Source organism: Rhea pennata, chromosome Z (genome assembly GCF_028389875.1).
Source record: "Rhea pennata isolate bPtePen1 chromosome Z, bPtePen1.pri, whole genome shotgun sequence".
Taxonomy (NCBI): Eukaryota; Metazoa; Chordata; class Aves; order Rheiformes; family Rheidae; genus Rhea; species Rhea pennata.
Genome location: NC_084702.1, coordinates 16,792,319 through 16,815,877, shown reverse-complemented (window position 1 = coordinate 16,815,877; position 23,559 = coordinate 16,792,319). Strand labels below are relative to the sequence as shown.

The following is a 23,559-nucleotide window of genomic DNA, read 5'->3' as shown; positions in this document are numbered from 1 at the left end:
TTGACCTTCATGGCTTTCTTCTATCATTCCAGACCAGAGTCTGGAAGATTCAGGCTTTGTGTGAGTTGGAATTAACTATCAATATTTGCAAAAGGAAGAATGCTTTTGTTTTCAGCTGGTGATACCTTTTTTGTAGTTTACTGGTGTGGTAAAATTTGGAAAGAATTTTGCTATTTACCTGGTAGCACCACGAGATGGTGCTAGAGAATGGTGGCTTTCAATGAGCTGTGCCTAGGCACTCGAACAGCTATTATTTTCTCGGTGATACTAATGAGCTCGTGTAATTTGGCAGAGAAAATGGAGAGAGGCGCTGGAGGGGAACTTGCTATTCTGCCCTGTTCCCAAAAGAGGGATTATGAGGAGCAGCATTTAAAAGACACAAATGTCAGAGGGATTTAGACTGCCTGTGATTTCTTTGGCTAAATAAACTCTGGACAAATAGAAACAAGACCAAGGTAGCATTAAAAAAATATCCCTGTACACATATTCTAGTTTTAAGTAACACATATATCTAAAACTATCAGTCAGAATACTGTTCTGTTAAAATCAGTGGGTAACCATTTGGTTATTATCTATTGTTATAAGTATATATATAAATATCTAGTGTAACATTAACATCCACCATATCATCCTATCTAAGGAAGAAAGAGTCCTTGACTTCAGATTGTGAATGATTGGAAGGATAAGAACACATCAGAGAAGAGGCATAAAGGAGACCTTTTGTCTCTTGATTTATTATATTACTAAAGAGCCTTAATAGAAACTGACTGGGATGATTTATAACTGTCAGTATTGTTGTCACTGCAGTAATGCAATTACATTCTTATATATTATAGATTAGTAATTATTATAACGTTTTTAGTAATACAATAATTAATTATATAATTAACATTGTATATAATTATATATTATATACATGTATTATCATAATGTAATAAAACATAAATTCTTATATTTTACTTAAACTGTAAAAATGTTTTTTAAACTAACAATTTCTACTTTTAATTTCTAGTTCTTATGATTGCACGTAGTGAAGTTGAGTATGTAATAAGTGTATGCTAGGCACATATTTCAGGTCTACCAGGGCTGATCACATTATCGGAAATAAATGTGCAATTATAATACGTTAGTGTATCAATTAGTGAATTTTTACCTGAGACATGATTGAATTTATTCCTTGTGCAACATAATAGATAGTTCTACTGGAATATATGCTGCAGTCAATATCTGTTTTTTTCCACTGACTTCAGTGACCACTTAACAGATCCAGAAGCCATGAGTATTAATTAGGGAAAAGTCAAAAGCTTTCTTCTTTTCACTCAGCATTGAAATCAACAAAATGTTTTTCATGGTCTGGAGAAACAGCAGTGAGTCCAGCAGTGAAACTCTGCATGGCTCTTGGGAAAAGAAACAAAATTTCTTTTAAGGACTCACAGACATTTGAGGTTTTGTCTACTCTAGATAAATTGCCTTACTGCCATGTGCATTGGTGTGAACGACTGACATTAGGATTCCTGTGTATGGTATGCATACTCTATTATATTTATACAAAGCAGTTCCTGCAAGTGCTGAATAGCTTACAGATTGTTCCACTCCAGCTAAGCCACAACTTCTTGACAGCAGTGCATGACGTTACAGATGCATTCATTTCCATGTACATGCCTGGATGCATTAAACTAGGGAAAACTTTACTGCAGAGTAATGGGGACCAGCTATTCCACACCTGCTGATCCTATGTACAGTTTTGGTTTGTTTCCCCTTGCATTTGAAATGTTTTGCGCCTTTTAGGTTATAATGTATGGACACTGAGGATCAGCACCTTTCATTTCACATTGCCAGACCCTGTTGCTTAAAGGCAGCTACTCTTACCACACGAGATAAGCTTATGGAGTTTATTTTCATTTTCCAGTCATTTTGAACATTTAATTATTATCTTGCACTCTGCTTTGCAACTGAACACTTCAGTTTGGTTCTAAGATTCAGAGATGGAAGCCAGTAAGTCAGCTAGACTAATTTTGCTGCCAATATTCAGTCATCTGTTAAGTGCAGCCAGTCCTGTTTGCCTACCTTCTTTTGCCTAACACATTGTGAGTCTCAGGCTATATGTAAGTTTTTTTGTACAGAGCAAGACTGCCGGACAGATGCTGAAATTGCATAATGGAATATATTTTCTTATGTGAGATACAGAGGAGGTTGAAGAGCTCTTCTGTCTAGCTAGTAGCTCTGCTCCTTTGTTTTCCTGCAGATTTGAGACATCCTCTTCACTCCTAAAGTTAGTCAGTGTGGATGTACATGCACATATGCATTTAATGACATCTGAATGCTTTCTTCTTGAGCTCAGATGCATTCTTAAGACACACTTTAAAAGAAGAAAATGCTTACAACATGGAAAACTAACTGTTTGTATTTCATACCTATGTGTGATAACGTATTTTATCTCTGTTTTTGAGATAGACCCTGTTTATATTTCCCCTTCAGGAAGAACTCAGCTACTTAAAACAATAATTGTGAAGATAAGACGCCAACAGACCTGTTTTCCAAACTTAGACATTTTCTCTTCCTATTGTATAGAACAGGACTAAAGGATGTTATTTATAAAATGGAAAACTGTGACTTAAGATGGTACAAAAAAGTCTTAAGAAAGGCAAAATTTCTGTTAGCTTATTGTAGGAGTGGTATAGACACTTAAGCTGCTGAAAGGTTGGCAAATTACTCTTCCTACAAATATGACACCTTGAAGTAAAAATTTTTCTCTCCATCAGGTTCTGTGTCTTCTGGCTTGCGTATGTCTAGTGAGTCCTCATTCACATGCAGATAGTAACTTGTGTCTTCATAGCACTGGAACTTCACTGAATCTCCTTGGTAATGCATGATGAAAAACAGATTGTCTTCACTCAGCTATGAAATATGCAAAACAAAGAACATGTTATTTTGTAAAGCATTTCTATAGGAATTGATATACAAAGACGATTCAGAAATGTTGCAAGCTTATGATATTCTGAATGTTTCTCTCCAGCAGTATATATTTATCGTGTTTATATGATAAGTCTTTGGGAATACTTAATCTTCTTGCAACAGATTCCATGGTGACTGTAAATGAAAAAAATACCTGCTTCCCTCAAAAGACTGAGTATTTCCAGACACATAGCTGCATTCCCTTGCTTCCCCAAAAGCCTGGCACAGTTTTCCTTTGCAAAACACCTCTCATTGAGACCACTTATATTTTTATCTTGTTATTTTCTTACCAAATATACCCTGCCAGCTGCCTCTGGCAAATAATGTCAAGTCACAGTTTCTGTTAAGCTAAGGTACTGTCATTGCCTATTGTACAGTAAAATTAGAATGTTATAGAATCTATTACTCTTAAACAACTGTTCTATTACATATGATTTTCTATATATCTAAAGTTTCCATTTTTTTTCAGATTCATCTTTTGAGGAGTGGCTATTGTTGTAACAGCCATCTCTGTGAGTGTGTGCAAATGGGCACTGTAGGTAACCTGGATGTGATAGAGCTACCAGTAAACACCAGGCCAAAGAGAGGGAAAGCATGTGCTGAGAGGAAGCGTCTGAAGGTCTCCCAGCGGCTCAGGCTGGTCTTAGAGCAACAGTCAATCAGCCGAGGGTACCGAGGCGCTGCCGCCCCTGTCCAAAGCCTCCAGGACGCGCCGGCGCCAATGCGCGGCTGTGTAACCCACCGCGCATCCAAGGCGGCGGTGGCTGCTCTACGGGGACCGAGACCACAGAGTAACATACGCGCGGCTGGCGAAGCGTGGCACCCCGTGAGGGGCTTTCTGAAGGGCTGCCCGGAGCCCCAGGCATGAGGGTGCACAACCCGCTGCCCCCGAGCAGCCCGCTGGAGCTGGCCACCCCCCCTGCTGCTCCGGCTGCCTCGCAGCGAGGGAGTGAGCGACTGAACGTGCTTCGGGAACAGCTATTCTGGTATTAATAATAAAGGCTTAATTAATAAAAGTTTGTGAGCCGTGTGTCATCCAACTCCATCTGCTATCAGGATGTAGGAAATTTACAACATCTTTTGGAGAAGACAGAGATGGCAAATGAATACATCACAACCAAATTGTTTCTTCTTCTCTTGTCAATATATTAGAGCATTACAACCCTAATCCTATCTTCAAGACAGTTCTGTATATCTGACCAGTCTAGTATAATATCATTGCACACAAGTACATGTTATTTTGCTTCCATGTTATTTTAACTCGCATCTGTGTATTAGACCTCTTTATATGCTGATATACTACAGCTCCTGTTTTATGCTTTAGCTTTTGCTTGTCCTGAAGTTTTGTAGGGCAGCATATCTCATTGCAGTGCTGCCAACAAGTGATGGCTGTCACAGTTATAATGCAGCAATATAAACTGAGGTGAGAATGAGGAGATGAGCTACACAGCTTGTCTGAGGAACCCTGTTTGGTAGCGGCTGCTGGCCTTGAGCCACACAAATTGGTGAGTGTGGTTCATTCACTTGGACTCAGCTTACCTGCAGTTGACGGCATTTTTATCTTGGCTCTATAGTAATAGTTTTGCTGTTTCTATAAACTGTGTTAACACTGAGCAAATCAGCTAGTGAATATACCCTGCTAGGAAGAACTACAAGCAACTAACCTCCAGCTCCTAGGAGTTACCACAAAGCAGGACTCAATATCAGGGAGCATACGCCTTCAAGAAGATCTTTATCTTCGTCCTGGTTAGGAGGACTTATGCCACAAGAAGGTCTGCAGAATCATTCCTGGACTTCTAAGTAATACCCCCTAATTTACAAACTACCAAAAAAAAGGCAAAAAGTGACCTCTTACCCAGAAAACTTGGCATTACTATTACTAATAAGGCCAAAAGTTCTGCACTAAGTTAATTCTACGGGGCTTCTCATTAGATTTTGGCTATTTGGAGCTTTGTTTTCTTTGTTTTGGTCTGTTTAACTGGAGTGACCAGTAATTCCTATAATAAGATTTTTTATGACTGGATAGCTAACTTATCTAAGTACTATAGATAGTCTAACTGCTTGGTGAGGTTGACAAGACCCTAGAATAAAAACTGTTACAGCTCTTAATGGATCTTGGAGAGTTGCAGCTCTTAATATTTCAGACCATGCAAGCTGGGGTATCAAAGCCAAAGTTTTGTGAAAATGCTCTGCAGTTATAATAACCTAGTAATGTCAGTAATTTTATTCAATTAGTTTTAATCTTATGAGGGCCAAAAATTTGAAGAGAAGCAGCCAAGCCTAAAGACAGAATTGTTGACTTCAGTCCAACAGACTTTTCTTATAAGCAAGTATCTAAGTCAAAAAAGCTTTTAGAGAGGGTATCAACCAAAAAGGGAAGATCAAGGGAGGTTTGAAACCTAAAGCCTACTGAGTACTATCAGCACTTAAGTAAATAAAAGCTGAGAGAATTGGAAGTTAGGGAGATATATGCAAAGGTCTAGGAGGGAGTAATATATAGTGAATAGTAAAGCATTATAACTGAACCAGAAAAGAAGTATCATTCAAAAGAGAGAGTAGGGTAAGTATTGGAGAAGATATGTCTGATAACCATGAACCTCATTAAACTCAGCATTTCTTGAAGAGTAAAAAAAAAAAATGTACAATTTATACATAATAAATAAGATGGTAAAATGAGAATGGTAAAAGTTTATACATATATGTAACAACTGAGAATATAAGTAACTCTATCTGCATAATTCCCCATGCTATTTCTTCCCCCCTCAGTGCCTCCTCCTCCTATCTGTTTTGCTGCCTGTGTCCCAAGAATCCAGGGCTCTGCCCTGATACTACACAGCTGTTTAGAAAATACTAATTGATGAAACAGCTTGCAAAAATATAGGAAGGTTGTAAAGCTGGAGGAGTCTAGCTCAGACCTTTGAGTCTGACATCAAGCCATTTCTCAACAGGAAATGCTAAATGAAACTGGTCTGGAGACAAAATTGCATAATGGAACAACTAGTCTTCCCCACTGCTGTTCTGAGTAACCATGAGTGAGTGACTGAGGGAATGACTGAATATGCTTTGGGAATAGCTATTCAGCTTTTAAAAATGTGGTATTTTAATAAATATTTTTTGTAATCTCAGTCCCTGTCCCAACTCAATTCCTGTCATAAGAAGCTCTTATTACAAGCTGTTAACTTGTTGTTGTAAGCTGTTCTTATTTTATTATAGTAACAGCTTAATTAATAATGGATGTTTATTGGCAATAAATATTGGTTGTTAACCGTGTCTCTTTCCAACTCTATTAGGGAAACAGAAATTTAAAACACCACATGTAACTTCCTGCTAAGGTAATAGCAGGCCTCACAGATGTCTCATATTTCTCATAATACTGACAATCTTTCAATAAAAAAGGAAAGCAACCATGTAGCTTTGTAGCTACCATGTAGCTCAACTCCTTAAACTACCAGATCTCCTTTTTGATTTAGGAGAAATGTTAGAAATATTTTGCTGTGAACTTCAACTTTCAACTTTTCAATTTTTCAGTTTTGATTTTATGAAGTTCTGCATCTTAACCCGGACAACTTTAATTTTGCTTATGGAAATTGGAAAGATTGTCTTTTTAATCTCCCTGACTAGTAAGTCAGCTAGAGCATAAACCTACAGAAATTATTATTAGCTGCATCTTCTTAGTTTTTGATTTCCTCTAGGTTAGAACATCTGTTTAAAATAAATCATGATACAACTAAACTAGTTTTCTTTCTATATTCACAGCATTTTATTATTTCTATCTAGAGCATAGCCAACAAAATCAAGCTTCTGTCACAAAAAATGTGTTAAAAAACCAACTGGCTACATATATTCCTATACATAATGCATTATTCTTGAGTACTTCAGAGACTGCTTATTTTTAATTTCTTATTTATATTCAGTGTTTAGCACTCTCTCTTTTTTGTTTTTATTATTTCCAGGAAGCTCTGATTTTTGATTGATGGACTTACTATTCATTAAAATTATTTTATACAAGCACAATACTGTGGGAAAGATCTTTTTGTCCTTGAGTTTTAAGTTAAGCTCAGATATTCTGCCTGTAGACTGAAAGATATGTTTGCATACAGAAAGAAGTCAAGGCAAAAGTAAGGACAAGTTGTCCATTCCTTATTTTCTGTTTTCTGAGAAAAATACTAAAAATCATCAAAAATATGAACACAAGTAGTTAACCATTTAATGAGTAACAGCAGGATTGCATTAAGCTCCACCCCTTTTTACACATATGCATGCATACACACTTTTCCACAAAAATTTTTATTTGGCTGATCATGATTACATACCTGTTCGAAGTCAGGATCTTCATGCTTGCATGTTTTCATTTTGCATCTTTTCACTTTAGGATAATCTGGTTCTGAACAGCATGCTTTTAAGACCTGTGTTTACAACCACTCAGACTGGTAATTTTGTCTTGATATTTTGGTCTGTTTTAAACCACCATATTTACTATTTATTTTAAAGAAAACTCTAATAGATAAATTATTAAATTCAAATTATCCAAAATGACTAGGTTGTTAAGTTCTCAACACACTTTTGTAAGTACATCCCTTTCTTACCATTTGCAATGCAAAATGAACAAATACCAAAGACAGTCCTTCAAACTGTTAAAAGGCCAGATTCTATTTTGCAGTACAGACAAGGCTGAATTATGTTGTAACAGAATGCCCCTAGCTATACTGTAGATAAGGTACTGTCTTCTTCCATATGAGAATTCTTGCTGAGATTAAGAAAATCATCCATATTTGGCTGGGGAAAAAATAGTTCATGAGCTTTCCAAAGCTTTTACAGTTAGGAGTCACTAAATATATCGTATCTTTTTTTCAGATAAGAGATATTTTTAATCATGTTAAGGAACATTACCTGTTACAATCTACTACTTTAAAACAGGTAAATAAAAAGTTAAATCTACTACGGTTCAACATAGTTCTTTCTCTGATTCTGTAGTACCTCTTTCAAAGATTTAATTTATGAAAGATTAATTTTGGAACCAGTTAAATCTTGCATAAACAGTTGCTCTTGCAAGGAGAGAAAGATGTTACAATTAATATATCTTACAGCACACATTTCCCCAGATAATTTCAGGTACTGGATTTGATGGAAAGTCATCTACAAATTAAAAATAAATGGAAAATCTTAAAGATTAGATTTGAGAAATCATTCGATGATTTACATCATCATACATGGCCAAGGTTAGATTAGACATCATTCTTTATCTCAAACAACCTGTGCAAATAGAGCTGCTTAGACCTTTGCCCAATTTTAGAGGGTAAACTCCAGCTTCCAGAGACACTTTTCAATAAAGGTTTTAACCTACATTAAGGAAACTCAACCTTGCCTATTCTCTTTACCATAAGCAAATATTGACAAGACTGGTGAAAATTAGAATGTTCCAACAACAGATGGCAAATGTTTAAAGCAGGTTACTAGATGCAGCTGTAATTTTTTTTATCACTTTGAAATTCAGGTATATTACGAGAAAATAATTTCCTTCTTAATCTCATCTGTCTCCCAGAAAATATTTTCCTGCTTTCCTCTCCTTTTATTTCCTGCATGTTTTCTAGGGAGGAAAACCTCTCTCTTTCCGTGGAAGTTGAACTCCAACTTGTCTTCCACTGCCAGTAGTCACCTGCACTCCAATGCTTTTTGCAATAACCCATTCCAAATATTTCCTCAGACGGCACACAAGGAGGTAGTCAGAAGCTGTGAAATGTGGAAGGTTGTAGGAAAGGAAAATGGATTTGAGAAAGGACTGTGGGGGAAGTTGCTCTATAGTCCAAAAGAGGACCTACAAGTTATAAAGAAAATGAATATGTCTTACCTTTAGAGAGAGCTGCTTTTCACCGTTGCACAACAGGACAAATTCATTAAGCTTTGATCTCTGCATGAGAACCACCAGATTTTTAGCACCTGTTTTACCAAGAGGAGAATTTTGTAAAAAAATGTTTATTGCTCTTTAAAGTTAAGCATAAGCGAAGAAATATGTTGTAAAGAGACAACATTCAGGTTCACTTTATATTGATAGGCATAGGAAGAGAAATAAATATAAGCATCATTGACACAACCCACTTCTGTAAAGTATTGAAAGATCTATGTCTTTATGAATCCTTAAATTTGCCATATATAAATACTTGATTCATCTATATATGTATATAAAAATATGAATTATACGTGAAAACACATAATACAAACTACAAGACATATATATAAATAATTACAAAAACATGTAACGTACATGCTCTTGTAATATACATTAATATGTACAGTCACTATGCAGAATGTAGGATTTTTTCCCTCTTTCTCCCTGCCTGCTTTCTTGGGTAAAAGCGTTTGCAATAACATAGTTGTAAGCTGATTGGATTTACTCCTTTCAGAGGTAACATTATGTTCTTAGCAGCAGGAAATAACAATAGGTGAATACTACAGCATAATCCTCAACCTGATTAGGTTGACAATATTCATTATCAAATGGTAGCTCAAGTCCAAATCCAGATCTTAGATTAAAGGTAAAAGCAAAAAGTAAATAAATTAAGATACACTTTGTCAGCTGAAAGGCATACAAGAGGTGCTTAAACCTATTGTTACCTAGCAAAGTCAATGACATTAAGAACTATCCAGTGATGGCATAATTATCTGACTGGCTTCCAGATTTACTTCAAATAATACACATTTGCTTTTAAAAATATCTCAGGCATACTGTTTAAGTCAAAGAAAAAAAATGCATCTGTTTATCTGTATGTCCATCAATGCAGTATCTTTATAGATATTACACAACTATGCATTAACATCACCAGCCATTGCAATTAAAGATACATTTTTTGTGGTTACTGAAGGTATTTTTTATCTTTTGAAGGGTATTTTGAATCAGCAGCACATATTCATTTCACCTAGCTGGTTTTAGCTGCTCTGATCATAGTCCTGAGTTTAGTTACCCAACTTACGCTAACCATAATGCTTTTGAGGAAGCCTCTGCAAGGAATTTTGTCTGAGCCACCTACTGCATGAAATAGCACAAAAATTCTTGTTAGAAGTTGAGACACACTCTAGCCTACTTTATTTTACCCAGTATGCCCTATATATAAATAAATCAGATAAATGTAGTAGAATGCAGAGAGACTAAAGTCTACCAAATTTGATCTTTTTCTGACGTCAGTTTAGATTGCCTCAGCTGCAGTTCTTCAACTTCAGCTGTAGTGAGTAAGTGGCACATCAGTGGGTAAAAGAGATTTTATATGCAAGTCATAAGACTGCCTGACTTACGTGTAAGAGTAACATCAAAAGAGGAATGTGGAAATTCAGCAAGTCAACGAATGATCTAAATTATTATGAATTACATCCTTATCATTCTTGGCTTTCTCTGTTTCTAAAGTTTATTGCAAGTTGCTTATACATTGTTTAGTTAGAGTAAATTTAAAGGAGTCTAATTTTCCATATTGCCCCTGAAGAGTGCAAGTATCCCATATGAAACCACGGAGAGGTTCCTTACTTTCCCGAGATAATTTTGTTTTCACACGAGTCATCCAAGTCTTACCATGAACCATTGATTCATTGCTTGTGAACACGCTTAACCATGCAATATCTAAAAAAAACATATTTAATAAATTTCAGGAACTGAACAGTTATTCTTCAAACTAAAAAGTGTTAGAAACCATTTAAAGAATTGTTTTAAAACATAATCTGAAAAACTGTGTAATGGCAGTAAGTATCAGACTTCCTTCCCTGTAGGTATCTGAACTCATAAAAGCTTGACCAAAGTACAGTTAGACTTATACACATGTACTCTCAATCTGAATTCAGAGTCTAATAAATGTATTTATTAATTACAAAGGATAATTCATTTAAGAAAACAGAGATTGGTAATGAAATGTAAGGCTTTAAATGCTATGAAAGACAAGCCTGGAAAGCTTCAGCAACAGATGTTGGGATCTTCGTACAAAGTGAGTGTGACTGGAAGGTAACAGATAGCAATGGCGTTTTTTCTGCCTTTTCTAACATGGGCCTAAGTTATGCCAGGCAACTGTCTGGGGAAGGTATACTGCAGCTACTTCAGCTTAAAGTCAGAAGTGGCCAGTTCACTGTTCGTTCCTCATACACTGCTGCCTAAACTATATTATAATGAATATACAAATCTGTGTGTGTTTGTGTTTACACATATAAGGATATTACATACATTTCATTTTTTTTCTTCAGGCACATTGATATCTTCTGCACTGGACTGTAACACTAAAAATCTATTCACAGACTGCTTCTTTTATATAAAAGTATAGCTTTAAAAGTATAGCTTTTATTGCTGTTCAAAAATTAGCATTACTAACTATCAGAGTTACTTTGAATTTGTATGAAGTTATCGTATGTAAAAGAGATGCTTTGAAAGACAGAAAGCACATTTAAATACCTTACTCGTCAGTGCAGTTGTAATTAGTCACAGTTTAATAGAATAAAATTCCATAATTTAGTTTCTAAATATATCACACAAGCCTTTTGTGCCTTTATCTTAAGACTATGTAATGGACTTTTCATTCCTATGAAAGCTGAGTTTCTATAAGAATATAAAGTTTCAAGGAATTAGCAGCTATCTTAGAGATTTTAACTCTTCCCTATATTTTGGTTATAAATTTTCTTTCTTCTCCCTACTTTCATATCTCTGTAAAATGTCTAATTTTGGAATAATTGCATTCATTGTTATTTGGATCTTCCCTGCCAAAAGCATACCTTCTAACAACTATTTCTGTGATATTAGTTGTGATACCATTTTTCATGTCAGTTAGAGAAGTCCTAGCTGAGGCTATAGAAGAGTTCCCTATAAAATAATCCCACAAGTTCCAAATTTTTCTCTATTTGTTCTTCATTTTGCCTTTGTCTCTGAGGATTACCTTTGCTTTCTATCTCTTAATAGGCAAACATGTAGGCATGCCATTAACTCAGATGGTAGCAAACAAGTTCATCTCCTTTTCATTCAAATGTGTTAGGTACCTAATGTAACCTGGAAATAAGTTCCCTTATATTATCATCATTACTTCATAAAGATGCAATAGAAGGTTATCTCTACTGGTTGATAAACAGAAAGCATAATGGTACATTCAAAAATGTCCTACAGTACTATACTTGCTGAGTTTTGGTACAAAAAGCACACTGTACCTTCATGAGATTGTGAATCCTTTGTGGATATTTCATGATGACCATGTTCATCTAAGTCAAAATGCACAGTTTTTGAATCTTCTGTCAGTATGTAACATTTTATTGTTTCTCGCAGACTAAACCCTAAACATAAATAAGTTTTAATTAATTTAATAGTAACAGAAAAACGGCAAAATTCCGTAATAAAGAAGTGTACTTTTACAGCAGCCTTTGCTTGATAATCTCTATATATTTCACAAAAACTAAATGTAATCTAGAACAGTATAGGCACCATGCAATAAAAATGTTAGAATGGGCTTAAGCAGGTCTTTTAGGGAGTTTGCTAGTTCTGTCAAGAAGGAAGAAAAAGAGTAGGTTCTTGCAAGACTGTCTCAGTGAAAAGAAGAAATGTACGCTGAGCCTTTTGGAGAGCTAATGTGTGTGAAAACTTGCACTTGAAAAAGTGATTCCAAAATCAAGAGAAGTGGTTAAGCCCGAGGGAAAATGAATGTAGGAGGCTTCTGGCCAACTTGCAGAGAGCTCTGCTGGAAGAGATTGATGGGACTCTGAGCAAAACAGGGAGGGCCTGAATTATCAATTAGCTGATGAATCTATTAGTCTTACGGCAGGGAAGACTGTCCTGTGAGGAGACAGAGCCTGAGCAGGGTTGTATGCAGAGGTGTGCATTTACAGAGGACAGCGAAGAACAGAAAGGGCTAAGTTACAAGTTTTCATTCTGAAAGAGGGAAAAAGTTAAGCACAGAAAGTACCTCTGTGGCCTACTGTTTCCAAACTAATTGCCTCTATCTGATAGATAAGTGCTTGCCTGTTTCCAGATTTTATTTGCCCTTGGAAAATAAAATCTGCTTTCAGAGAACAGTTTCAGGATGCATACAGTTACCTAAAATAGCAGCATTTATTTTGGACACCAATCTTCTTGCAGAAAATAAAACAGATATTCTTAGATAAAAATTGTTAGAAGGGAAATTGAGCTATCAGAAATTAGGCCAAGAGACTGAGAACTGAGCAGAAAAAAGCAAGTCAAAGGAAGGTAAGCACAATAACAGGACATAGCCAGAGACTATGGTGACAATTATTTTTAACTGAGAGTATCAGTAGATCAGTATGTAAGACCGTTAGAGCACAGAAGTAGCACTAAAATTGCTCAGAAGCACATTAGCTTCCAGCAAATGCACTTATTTCATCAGCCTCCTTTCTGCTTCCTTTGTCTGTGGCTAAAAAGGCCACTAAAGGCTCAGGGATTTACACATGATCAGATCAGAAGAGAAGGGAAGAACATTCAGAGCAGTGAAAACTAAGAATGAAAGACTTGCCTATAGGAACATACTAGCAATCAGCATCTTGGGCACAAAGAGCAGTACAGAGCGAAAGAGGGAGACAGCATATTGGGAAAATGCTGGAGCAACCGTGGTTATCCACAGATTTTGAAATAGTGTTTCCAGTATTAATACAAACAGTAAAAATATAAACTGAAAAGGTAAAATAAAGAAGAAAAAAAAAAGCCTAAGACAGAAAGCATTTGTCTTAGACCACTTTTGATTTTATGGTTTGTTTGGGTGTCTCACTGTTCACCATCACTACTGAACATAACTGGATGTTAAAAGGACATAGTCAAACCTCTACTGAGTAACACTGTAAGGCACAATACATTAAACCAAATATTGTCTTTCTGGAATAGATTTTCTACTTGCAAATTCATTACAGACCTTAGACATTCCTGAGACAACACAGACCTCTATCATAAGCAAGTGCTGTAAGATAAACTGACCTTCCTTGGCCAGAAAAATTAGGCAAGCAAAGTAACAGCATCTGCAGCAGCTACTAACAGTGACATAATCTTCTGGGAATGCTTGGCCTCACTGAAAACTTCACTCACATTATACTGATGCAGATGCTCTGAAACATCTGTGTCTCAGCAGGCATTTTGAAAATAGAGTTGTTTTTGAGAGGCATTATTTTCAGAAACTTTGTGAGCAGAAACTTTGTACGTAGAGTGAACAAAACAGACTAACTGTGCACATCCTGAGGACCTGGGTCACAATCCTGGCACTGGCAGGCCTGACACATCCTGTGCTGCACCTTCTGCACGGGCGTGATTGATGTATGCAAAGGCAAAGCCTTTCTCTTCAGGGGTCTGGCAAACGAGCCTGTCAGAGTTCCACAGAAGGAATGTATTAGTTGAAAATGTAACAGAACAACAACTAGCTTAATTAGTACAGAAAATCTCTAAAAATAGTAATTGCATAGTAGAATAATTGTGATATAGTGTAGTAATTAGTACAATACTGGAAATAAAACAGTTGGCAGGCCTCCTATGTTGCTCATTCCACTCCTGTGAGATACAGACATAACCCAGGAAGTACTGGACTCATATGGTGATGTGACAAATCTAATGTCACTACTTTGAGGTATATTTTGGTGCTGGTTATTTTAAATTCAAGTTTGATTTGTATTCCTTCAGGTATTTTCATTTTTTAACCCACTATGCATATGCTCTTCCAGATGTTTAATTCTTTTTTGTCACCTTTCCCAGATTACAGACATACCTTACATTCACAGGAAAGAAAGGTTTACCTGGCTTTTCTAAAACTGTTTTGCTGGTGCGCAGTAGACATTTCTTTTTAACAGATTGCCTTCTATCTAATTTGCATGGCTTTCGGCAGCTTGAGCGGAGACGCATTGTGGAAGTACTTGAGAAATCCTGGTGACCTGAGTTGCCACTGTTTTCCAAACCTAAAGGATAAATTAGCATTTGTCACAATATTTCATATTTCATATCAGGGACAACTTTACAAAGTGTATAATTTTGATTAATAACATTTGAAGATAAACTCAATAAATTCTTGATTGCTTGCATCACCCAACCCTCCACCTTGAAAGACAAAATGCTGTGTTTCCAATGATGGTAATTCATTGGATTTATCTTAATTTCCAATAAGGTGCAGATTAGCATACAGAAAAGTTTTGGTAAAGGAATGTCTTTTAAAGACATCCCTTTGATAAAATATAATCAGTTTACGTGATTTCAATTCTATATATTTATTTATGCATGCTTTGCTTTTCATTCAAAGGAAGCTAGCTAGTCTCTGCTAGCTAGATTGAAAAATCATTTTCTTCTTGTCATTATAATTCTCCAAGCATTCGTGAAAGATAGAAAATTATGCTAACTTCAACATAGCACAATCAGACTTTCATGAAAGTCACGCATTTAAACTTACCATACTGTAGTCCTAAACTGAGATTCAGGAACTTTATCAATGAATGGAGACCAGAGTTAGTAAATTTGAGGAATATACTACAACCATTCATGAATACCATGGATGACTAAAAATAATCAATTTCCTACCATAAGTCACTGTTCATATTTTCAAGTGTTTAGTGTCTTCTTTACCATGTAACCATTTGACTCAGTGTGCTCTGCTTTTTTTAAATTATCTAATATTTGTAACTGTGGTTACAAAAATAATGCTCTTCATTTTTAGAGGGCTAGATCCATGAAAAGACTGAAGAAATACCTAGGCTAACCTACTTAAGGACAGATTGATGACTAAGAATGGGAATTACTGAGAAACCACCTAACAAGCTGGTAAGATGTCTTGAAGATGGAGCTTAAATCATTCCTTTTCAAATAAGCTAAGGACTTTACCTGAGAGTTTGAGAAAGGGAGATCATAATTCTCCATTCTAAAAACTCTCCTAAATATGCCTGTTTATGACAACTATTTAAGACGAAATACAGACTAAAGAAAACAATTAGCTTCCATTTTTTCCACCTCCCTGGTGAATGAACTAAGCAAATAAAGGTATGGATATAATTTTATCACCATTCACTTTTACACAGAATAATTAAATGTCACTTAGGCCACTGAGACCCTGACTCTGACATTAGTATAATAATTCGTGAATTCAAGTTAGAGAACAAGAGTGCTATCTTCTAGTCTGTTTCAGTTTTCTGAATCAGAGTTTCACATTAAATACTTCTGTGAAATGACAGGAATGAAGGACTTCTCTCACTAGCAATTTTCTTGTTACTGGACTAAGAAGTCTGCAATGCTTTTTTCCACTGTCTTTAGCTCAGTTTATATAACAGAACAGCCATTTATGTAATTGAAAAATGAAATATCTTTATTAGAAAGGATTAACTTACTCCTTCTGTAAAAAGTATTTCATTTTTCAAAGGCATTACACCTTGTAGTGAGAGTTAGAAAGCTGATTCCCTCATTCTGCTCAGATTACTTTTCCAGTGAGGGCTAAATGGAAGAGAAGACTCTGGCTTTCTGTCAGGTCTTGTCTAGGAGCTGACCTCTGAAAATGCTTAACCCATTACCTGCCCACATACATCGCAGATATTACTAGTCTGTAGACCTTGAAAGATAATAGTGTACTAGGTATTCAACATTAACAAAGCATCAAGACTTAGTCAAATCTAGGGATGCCCAGAAAATAGGCATTTAACCTAACATTTCTGATGAAAACATAAATGCAATTCCAGTTTGGCAGCACTCAGAGGTTCTGAAGATCCAAACTCTGGATTTTTACACCTAGTGAAGCAGTCAGGGAACTGTCCCTGGATCTCACCTTCATTTACTGCAGTTACTGATGCTAATTTAGGTAGAAGTTAGTCTTAAATGCTTAATGAAATAAAATTCGCTTTTATGGAGAACCAATGTCGTATCACACAAATCACCTACATTCAGTCTTGCATCTGTGCTACTTACACCTCCTCCGCCTCTGTCAGAAAAGAAGGAGAATGATTACAAGGTAGGACCCTGAAAAAATCCTGAAGAGGACAGGGCAGTTCTAACTAATTTTCAAAAGTGTATTTTGAACTGAACAAATTCTTAAGAAACTTGCTATTGAGAAAGAGAAGAAACTACTCTTGAAATTCTGAAATATTGTACTTAATTTCAATTGTTTTGAATTGAGGCTTTTTTGAATGAGCAGACAAGTTTAAACCAGCGGAAATGGAAATGTGTTTGCATTAGAATGCTCAGCTCTCTAAAATAAATAAAACTTTCTAAAATAAATAGCAAAGATGTATTACCAAGCTTCATAGATGAAACTTCCTTATATGTCACTTTAGACTCAGTGAAATGTAAATGTCCCTATTCTGATAACCCTTTACTTTCATGCCATGTGCTTAGGTAGGTATCAGCTACTCCTGCTTTTTTATTTTCACTTGTACTTGTTACTGTTTCTTGTGCCCTTACATCTGTTTTTTTTTTTTTTAATCTTTTTTTAAACATTTTTTCAAGTCTATTTCTTCAGTTTCTTCCTCTCTTCTATTAGATATATGTGGCTTAAGGAGGCTTGGGAAGGGTATAAAGAGTTCTTGGCTAGAGACTTAATCCACCACTGTTTGTTCTGGCGACTTTAGTCTGTTTTGTTTCGTTTCACATCCAAGCTAAGTACCAGGCTAAGCAGAAAAGTTGAACTATGGCCATTTTAAATGCTGAAATCAGATACACTTAAGCACATTTGTGGCCAAGAGCAACAAGGTGACTCTGAAAGCATAAGGAATTTGAAGAATTTTCCTGCTACATAAACTATATCAATGCATTTCTATGAAGGCAGCAGAGAAAATCTGTTCTGTAACCTTTCTTGGCCCCCTTTGCTCTCTTTTGTTCTCAGCCACAATTTTCTCTTCCACTTATCCCCACACATGTGGTCATAAAAGTAAATTAAATTCAGTACCTGAAAACAAGATTTAAAAACTTTATTCATTCTAAAAGCAGCATAATCCAACTGTTACCAGATGCTACACTGGCACATTTATAACACAGTATCTCAAGGGATCAGATGTGTTTTTGTGTTGAAGCTGACAACATTGCTTGTCAAAGATCATCAAAGTCTGTTACAATTTAACAGTAAATTGGAAGAAATTTGATTATCCTATAATTAATAAATGATGTTTATTAATCTTATTTTTTCAGATTACTTAACCTTTAAGAAAGCTACAGGCTCTAAACTAGTTTTAAGTTCAGATTAAGGAAGAAACTTCAAAAGAAAACTTTAAATGCAGCTGAAAAATCATTATTTGTCAGATTCTGAATGAGTGGTACAGTAAAATCTTAATTTTCCCTTTTTGCTTACCTTATTATGCCAGCTACTGTCTCTGTTGGAATACTTCTACTCAGCAGAGTGCTGGAAGCAGCTCTGTTACAACCAATTTATTGCCTGAACATATGGCAGGAAGCCAAACCTCTGAACAGAAGAAAAGCCTGACATGGACTTAATCTTTTTACAAAGCGAAAAATCATTTTTGATCTCTTCATCCACTCATTGATGTCAATATTTTTTTGGTTCTGACTGGTGAGGGAATTCTATGAATGTTGGAAGTATTAAAAACAAATTTCTCACTTTTTTTCTCTAAGTTGCTGTAGAAGCTGTCCTCCCTGGAATTTTATGCAAATATTTAGCCAGGATTTCTGTGTAGTTCCAGACTCTCCAAGAACATCAGGATGATATTTTGTGTCATCAATATGCTGGAAGAGACTTGTTAAAATTATTGCACATTCATTTCTTAAATAAGGCCTTTTATGGACTTCCTTCCAAGGATGTTTAATGGGTGTATACTAGGTTTATGGAAATACAGACAGATGAAAACTCAGTGTAGCCTCAGTTGCAAAGAGTTCAAAACAGGTTAACTGCTTAAATACTTACCCATTATTTGAATGGGCTTTGCAGCCTAAACTGTGCTCCAACTGCAATAGCTGGACTGCTTCTGTTATGTGAGCCAACTTGATTAAAGCAGATGTGCTGTATCTCTTTGCCCATAAGGCCTAGATTACTCTTTCAGCATACAAGAACCATTTTTTAAATTCTTCACATTTGGCTTTACCAGTTGGCTTTACCATTTTACCTATCTACCTTTATATCCTCTCACCCACATCTCTATTTACACATACTAAATTTCTTTTAATAAGTGAACCTTGAATATTATGTTTAAAGGAGTGAATCAGACTCTTATATAGCCCAGTAAAATGATAAAACCTCTAAAAACAATTACACCTTTCTTTTTTGCCAGAGAAAATCTGAATGCAGATACTGCTTTTACCTACTGTTTATATGTCATGTCAATGAAATTTTATATATTACCTATATTTGGTTTAGAAAATGTCCTTTTTAGTTCCTTAAACCTTCACTGGGCTCCGTGGAAGCATCTGAACTTATAGGAAGACTCTTAGGAGATACACTTACAACTGACAAAGCAATGGGAAACATTGAAATCTCAAGTCTTTGGCTATTACTCAAGCAGGTAGAAAAATGTAGGCATGTTTTAAATGTCATATGACAGCGGGCTGTCTTTTTTTTTTTTTTTTTTTTTTTTTTTTTAATATAGTTCTTCAGAGGCTACACAGGGGCCAGATCTGATAAAACTGCAGCATTTTGGTAGAGTGGACGGATCCAGTTTGCAAGGTTTAGACTGTATGTCACGTGAACAGCTCTTACAGCCTATATCTGAATTTGGTCCATAAGGCAGCAATCCAGGTTTAAGTGTAGTGTTTTACCATGATTACTACAGCCATAGTACAGAAAAAATTCTGATTTTACAGAACATACTACATGAATATTGTAATGCACTACACTGACACTAATAATACACACCATTAGTAGCCATAAAAGTCATAGTAATTGATACAATGTAGGTAGATTAAAGCTAATTAAATACTGAAGACACATCAAAGTCACAGCTGATATCCATCTTAGCACTCACAGTAGATTTTAAAGTACATTTTTGTTTAGCTGTAATTAGCTATGTCATTTAGCATTTCTAAATCTGAAGAGCTTTCCTAAATCCAAATCAGCAGATGTTTTCAATAATAAATGGAGCTTTTAGTTTAGTGACAGATGAAAAATGAAATAATTTCCCTGGACAATGTAGCTCAGGAAATGAATTCTGCATTAAAAAAAAAACAGTAAAAAAAAATGTTTACAGCAAAGATTACAAAATAGAAAATGTGAGCAGGCTGCGATTATGGGAATGTTGGAGAATGGGGAATATCAAGTTTCCCTGAAGTATGTTTTCCTGACTTGACTCACAGAAACAAGCTGCCATAAGGTGTGTGCTGTTGCCTCCACAGCCAATAAAAGAAAGTGGATACACTTTGGATAGTGTATCCAAAGCACACTTTTTCCCGCAAAATATGTGAACCCTGAAGTTTGTTGAACTCAACAAATAAAATTAACAACTTTGAAGCAAGCGAGAAGCTGTTCAAGTTTCATGGGTAAATATTTAAGATTGTGTTCTTTAAAAGTGGGTGGCATATAACTTCCTACATGTCGTGGTATCAAAATAAGCCTCATTGTAAAAAACTGTGAATGTTTAGCTAACCTCACTAAAGCTAAGAGTAGCCTAGTACAGTAATAAGATGCAGTTGTTTAGCTATTGCAATTGCTATTTCAAGAGTTTTGTTTTCAAGAGTTTTGAGAGTTTTTCCTTTCCCTACCCTCCCTCTTTTCTCTCTCCGCCCCGCACCTTCTCCGTGGTTCTTTTTGCCTTTGAACTTGTCTTAACATATTTTCTCTGTCACCACTGTTACGATATTAGGTGTAGTCAGTCACTGGATACATCTTCAAAATTTCCTCATACTTAAAGATGAAACACCTACATTCAAATTAACATCTCTTATTAAATTATTATTAAAGGACCTAGTTAATCCCACACACTCAGAACTATAAAGCAGTTTATACTGAGAAAAACTTCAACAGAAGTCTTTAAACATAGTTTCAGTGTAATTATTAGTCTCTAAATTATTTGTACTATAAAGCCTCTTTAACCAAAGCTCTTGTAAAAGCCTGTTAAAACTTGTCATTCTTGCTTATGTTATTATGCCGGGTAACATTTAGCTTTGTACCATTGCCCAACACAGTGGTAGAAACCGGACTCCAATGCTTCTTCTCCTAAGATCAAAGGATAATATTCTGCAGAAAATCAATATTCTTTACAGAATTGATCAGAAAAGAAGGAAAATTTTCCTAGTATCATATGCTATTGTTTGAATAATATACAGCATAAAGTATGTACCAACAATTATGCTTTACCAGCCAGTTCATTTGCAAAGAATGTCAAAGAGATCTAATTCAAGAAGTTATAAAATTGGGGTATATACCATAGACTGTACAAGGAAAAAGATCAGATATAAAAACTTTCATTCTGATTTTGACTCTGGTGTACTACTAGCAGAGGACAAGTCTGATCACAAATAGTACCATCCTCAAAAAAGCTTATTGTAAACATTTTCAGTGAAAATGACTAAAATCATTCAATTTGATAACAGGACTTCCAGATTTTGAAGATGTCAGATTTAAAATATTGGCTTTAGTTTTGGCTCTGGAGTTTCTCGCCTAAAATCTGGTGACTTACTATTAGAGAATATGTAATATTTTCATTATACCAGAATGTATCTTGATATTCATATCAGAAATTCCTGTTTTTCTTCAATTTTAAGGTCCTTTCCCCCCCAAAAAAAATTAAGACGGACCCTAATTTTAATATATTTAGCAGCTTACTGAAACAAAATGACACAATAAGTCTATCAATACATTTTTTCTTGGAAAGTATAGAGCTTTTCTAATATTCTGAGAACACTTTAACAGGAGGATATAGCAGGCAGTTTTATCTTATTTCACATCCTGTTCACATGGCATGCTAAAGACATATAGGACTAAACTGAGTCTACAGTGGGCTATCTATTTCTCTCAGTACTTCCAAACTGTCATTAACTATTCTATTTTACTGTACAATGAAGCTTTCATTCCAATTGAAATTGCAGGTGCTTATGAAACTTTCTAAGTGCTTCTTTACAAAACTGAAGACTAACCACATAATAATACCTATGTTGACCACTGCTGCCACGTCTACTCATTTTTAAGAATCCTCTGTTCTTAAAAACACACATTAAAAAGTGGGGAAAAAATATATAAAAGGAAGCCATTTCTGCCCCAAATGCTATTTTACCATTTTTTAACTTTTCAGATTCTAGATTTGTCATGCTGAATATTACTACACTTGTTTTTTCACTCATTATAGGTTACATCATTTTTGGTGCTTCAAAGACCTGTAAAAATGTCTCTTGAATTGGGGATCACAAAAGCTGTGCTCTGTTTACTCTCTAGAGAGGATAGAGGTTCACAAATGGGATCAGGTAACGGTGATCCACTGCACAGTTACATGCTGCAGTCCATATATCAGTGTTGTAAGTCATGAGATTTCAATTGTATATTGAGAAAAACCTAGAGGGAGTCAGGATACCTCCCCAGACCACAGCAGATTCTTTGTTTTAACGGCACAATTGAATCACATTAAGTCTGGCTTTAACCCTTACACCCAAAGCAGAGTAGCATTATCTTAAAAAAAAAAAAAAAGGATGGGAGTGACGCGGTATAAAGGGGTATTTCAGAAGTTCATGCCTGCGTATTAAAAATGACATCAATGGAAGCCATGCTGGATCTTTCAAAGGAGACCAGTTCTTCTTTTAGTTGAGTCCTCTTCCAAGAGGATTTTCAATGAAAAGCAATGAATTATCCTCAATAGAGAAGGATCCATTTAGGGAAAACTTACACAAGCTGGACCTGCAAAAGTCCATGGAACATGATGGCATGCACCCACAAGTGTAAGGGACCTGACAGATGCCATTGTGAAGCCACTCTCTGTTAGCTTTGAAAGGCTGTGACAATCCAGTTCCTGGAACTGGAAGAAAGCAAGAGTCACTTCTGTACTCAAATAGGCAAGAAAAGAAGATTCAGGGAACAATAGGCTGGTGAGCAACACCTTGATACCTGGGATGGTGATGGAGCAACTAATTTTGGAAATAATTTCCAAACATGCAGAGGACAAGAACATGAGTAGCCGTAGTCAGCATGGATTTGTGAAGGGGAAATCAGGGTTAACCAATCCAATAGCCTTCTAAAATGAGATGGCTGAATGGCTGGATGGATGAGGGGGGAACAACAGATATTGTTTACCTTGACTTTAGTAAGGCTCTTGACATTGTGTCCCATAACACTCTCATAGACGAACTGATTAAGTACAAACTAAATACATGGACAATGAGATGGACTGAAAACTGGCTGAACTGCTGGTCTCAAAAGGTTATGATCAGTGCCATGAAGTCCAGCTGGAGGCCAGTCAGTGGTGGTGTCCCCCAAGCATTGATACTGGATCCAATACTGTTTAACTTCCTCATTAATGAACTGGACGATGGGACCGAATGCACCCTCATCAAGTTTTGAAGAATCACAAAACAGCTGATGTGGGAAAGGACCTCTGGAGACTATCTAGTTCAACCCCCTGCTCAAGCAGGATCACCTAGAGTACATTCGCCAGGATCCTATCCAGATGGCTTTTGAATATCTCCAAGGAGAGCGACTCCACAACCTCTCTGGGCAGCCTGTGCCAGTGCTCTTTAACCTTACAGCAAAAAAAGTTTTTCCTAAG

The 23,559-nt window shown here is 35.9% G+C and overlaps 1 protein-coding gene across 4 annotated transcripts; it reads right to left on the bottom strand.

Annotated features, from left to right (window-relative positions):
• Positions 1-1,878: 1,878 nt before the first annotated feature.
• On the bottom strand, positions 1,879-18,267 carry LOC134153661 (uncharacterized). 4 transcript variants are annotated; one of them, XM_062600010.1, is made up of 8 exons: positions 18,213-18,267; positions 14,695-14,853; positions 14,133-14,267; positions 12,121-12,243; positions 10,514-10,561; positions 8,804-8,892; positions 7,269-7,361; positions 1,879-2,898 (listed from the first exon to the last, which is right to left on the bottom strand). In XM_062600010.1, exons 2-8 carry the CDS (start codon positions 14,798-14,800, stop codon positions 2,719-2,721), a joined length of 774 nt encoding a protein of 257 aa, XP_062455994.1. In that variant the 5' UTR covers positions 14,801-14,853; positions 18,213-18,267; the 3' UTR covers positions 1,879-2,718. The 4 variants fall into 4 exon arrangements, with proteins under 4 accessions (XP_062455994.1, XP_062455995.1, XP_062455997.1 ...); XM_062600011.1 differs by having other exon boundaries at positions 14,151-14,267; XM_062600013.1 differs by lacking the exon at positions 7,269-7,361.
• Between the last annotated feature and the right edge of the window lie 5,292 nt (positions 18,268-23,559).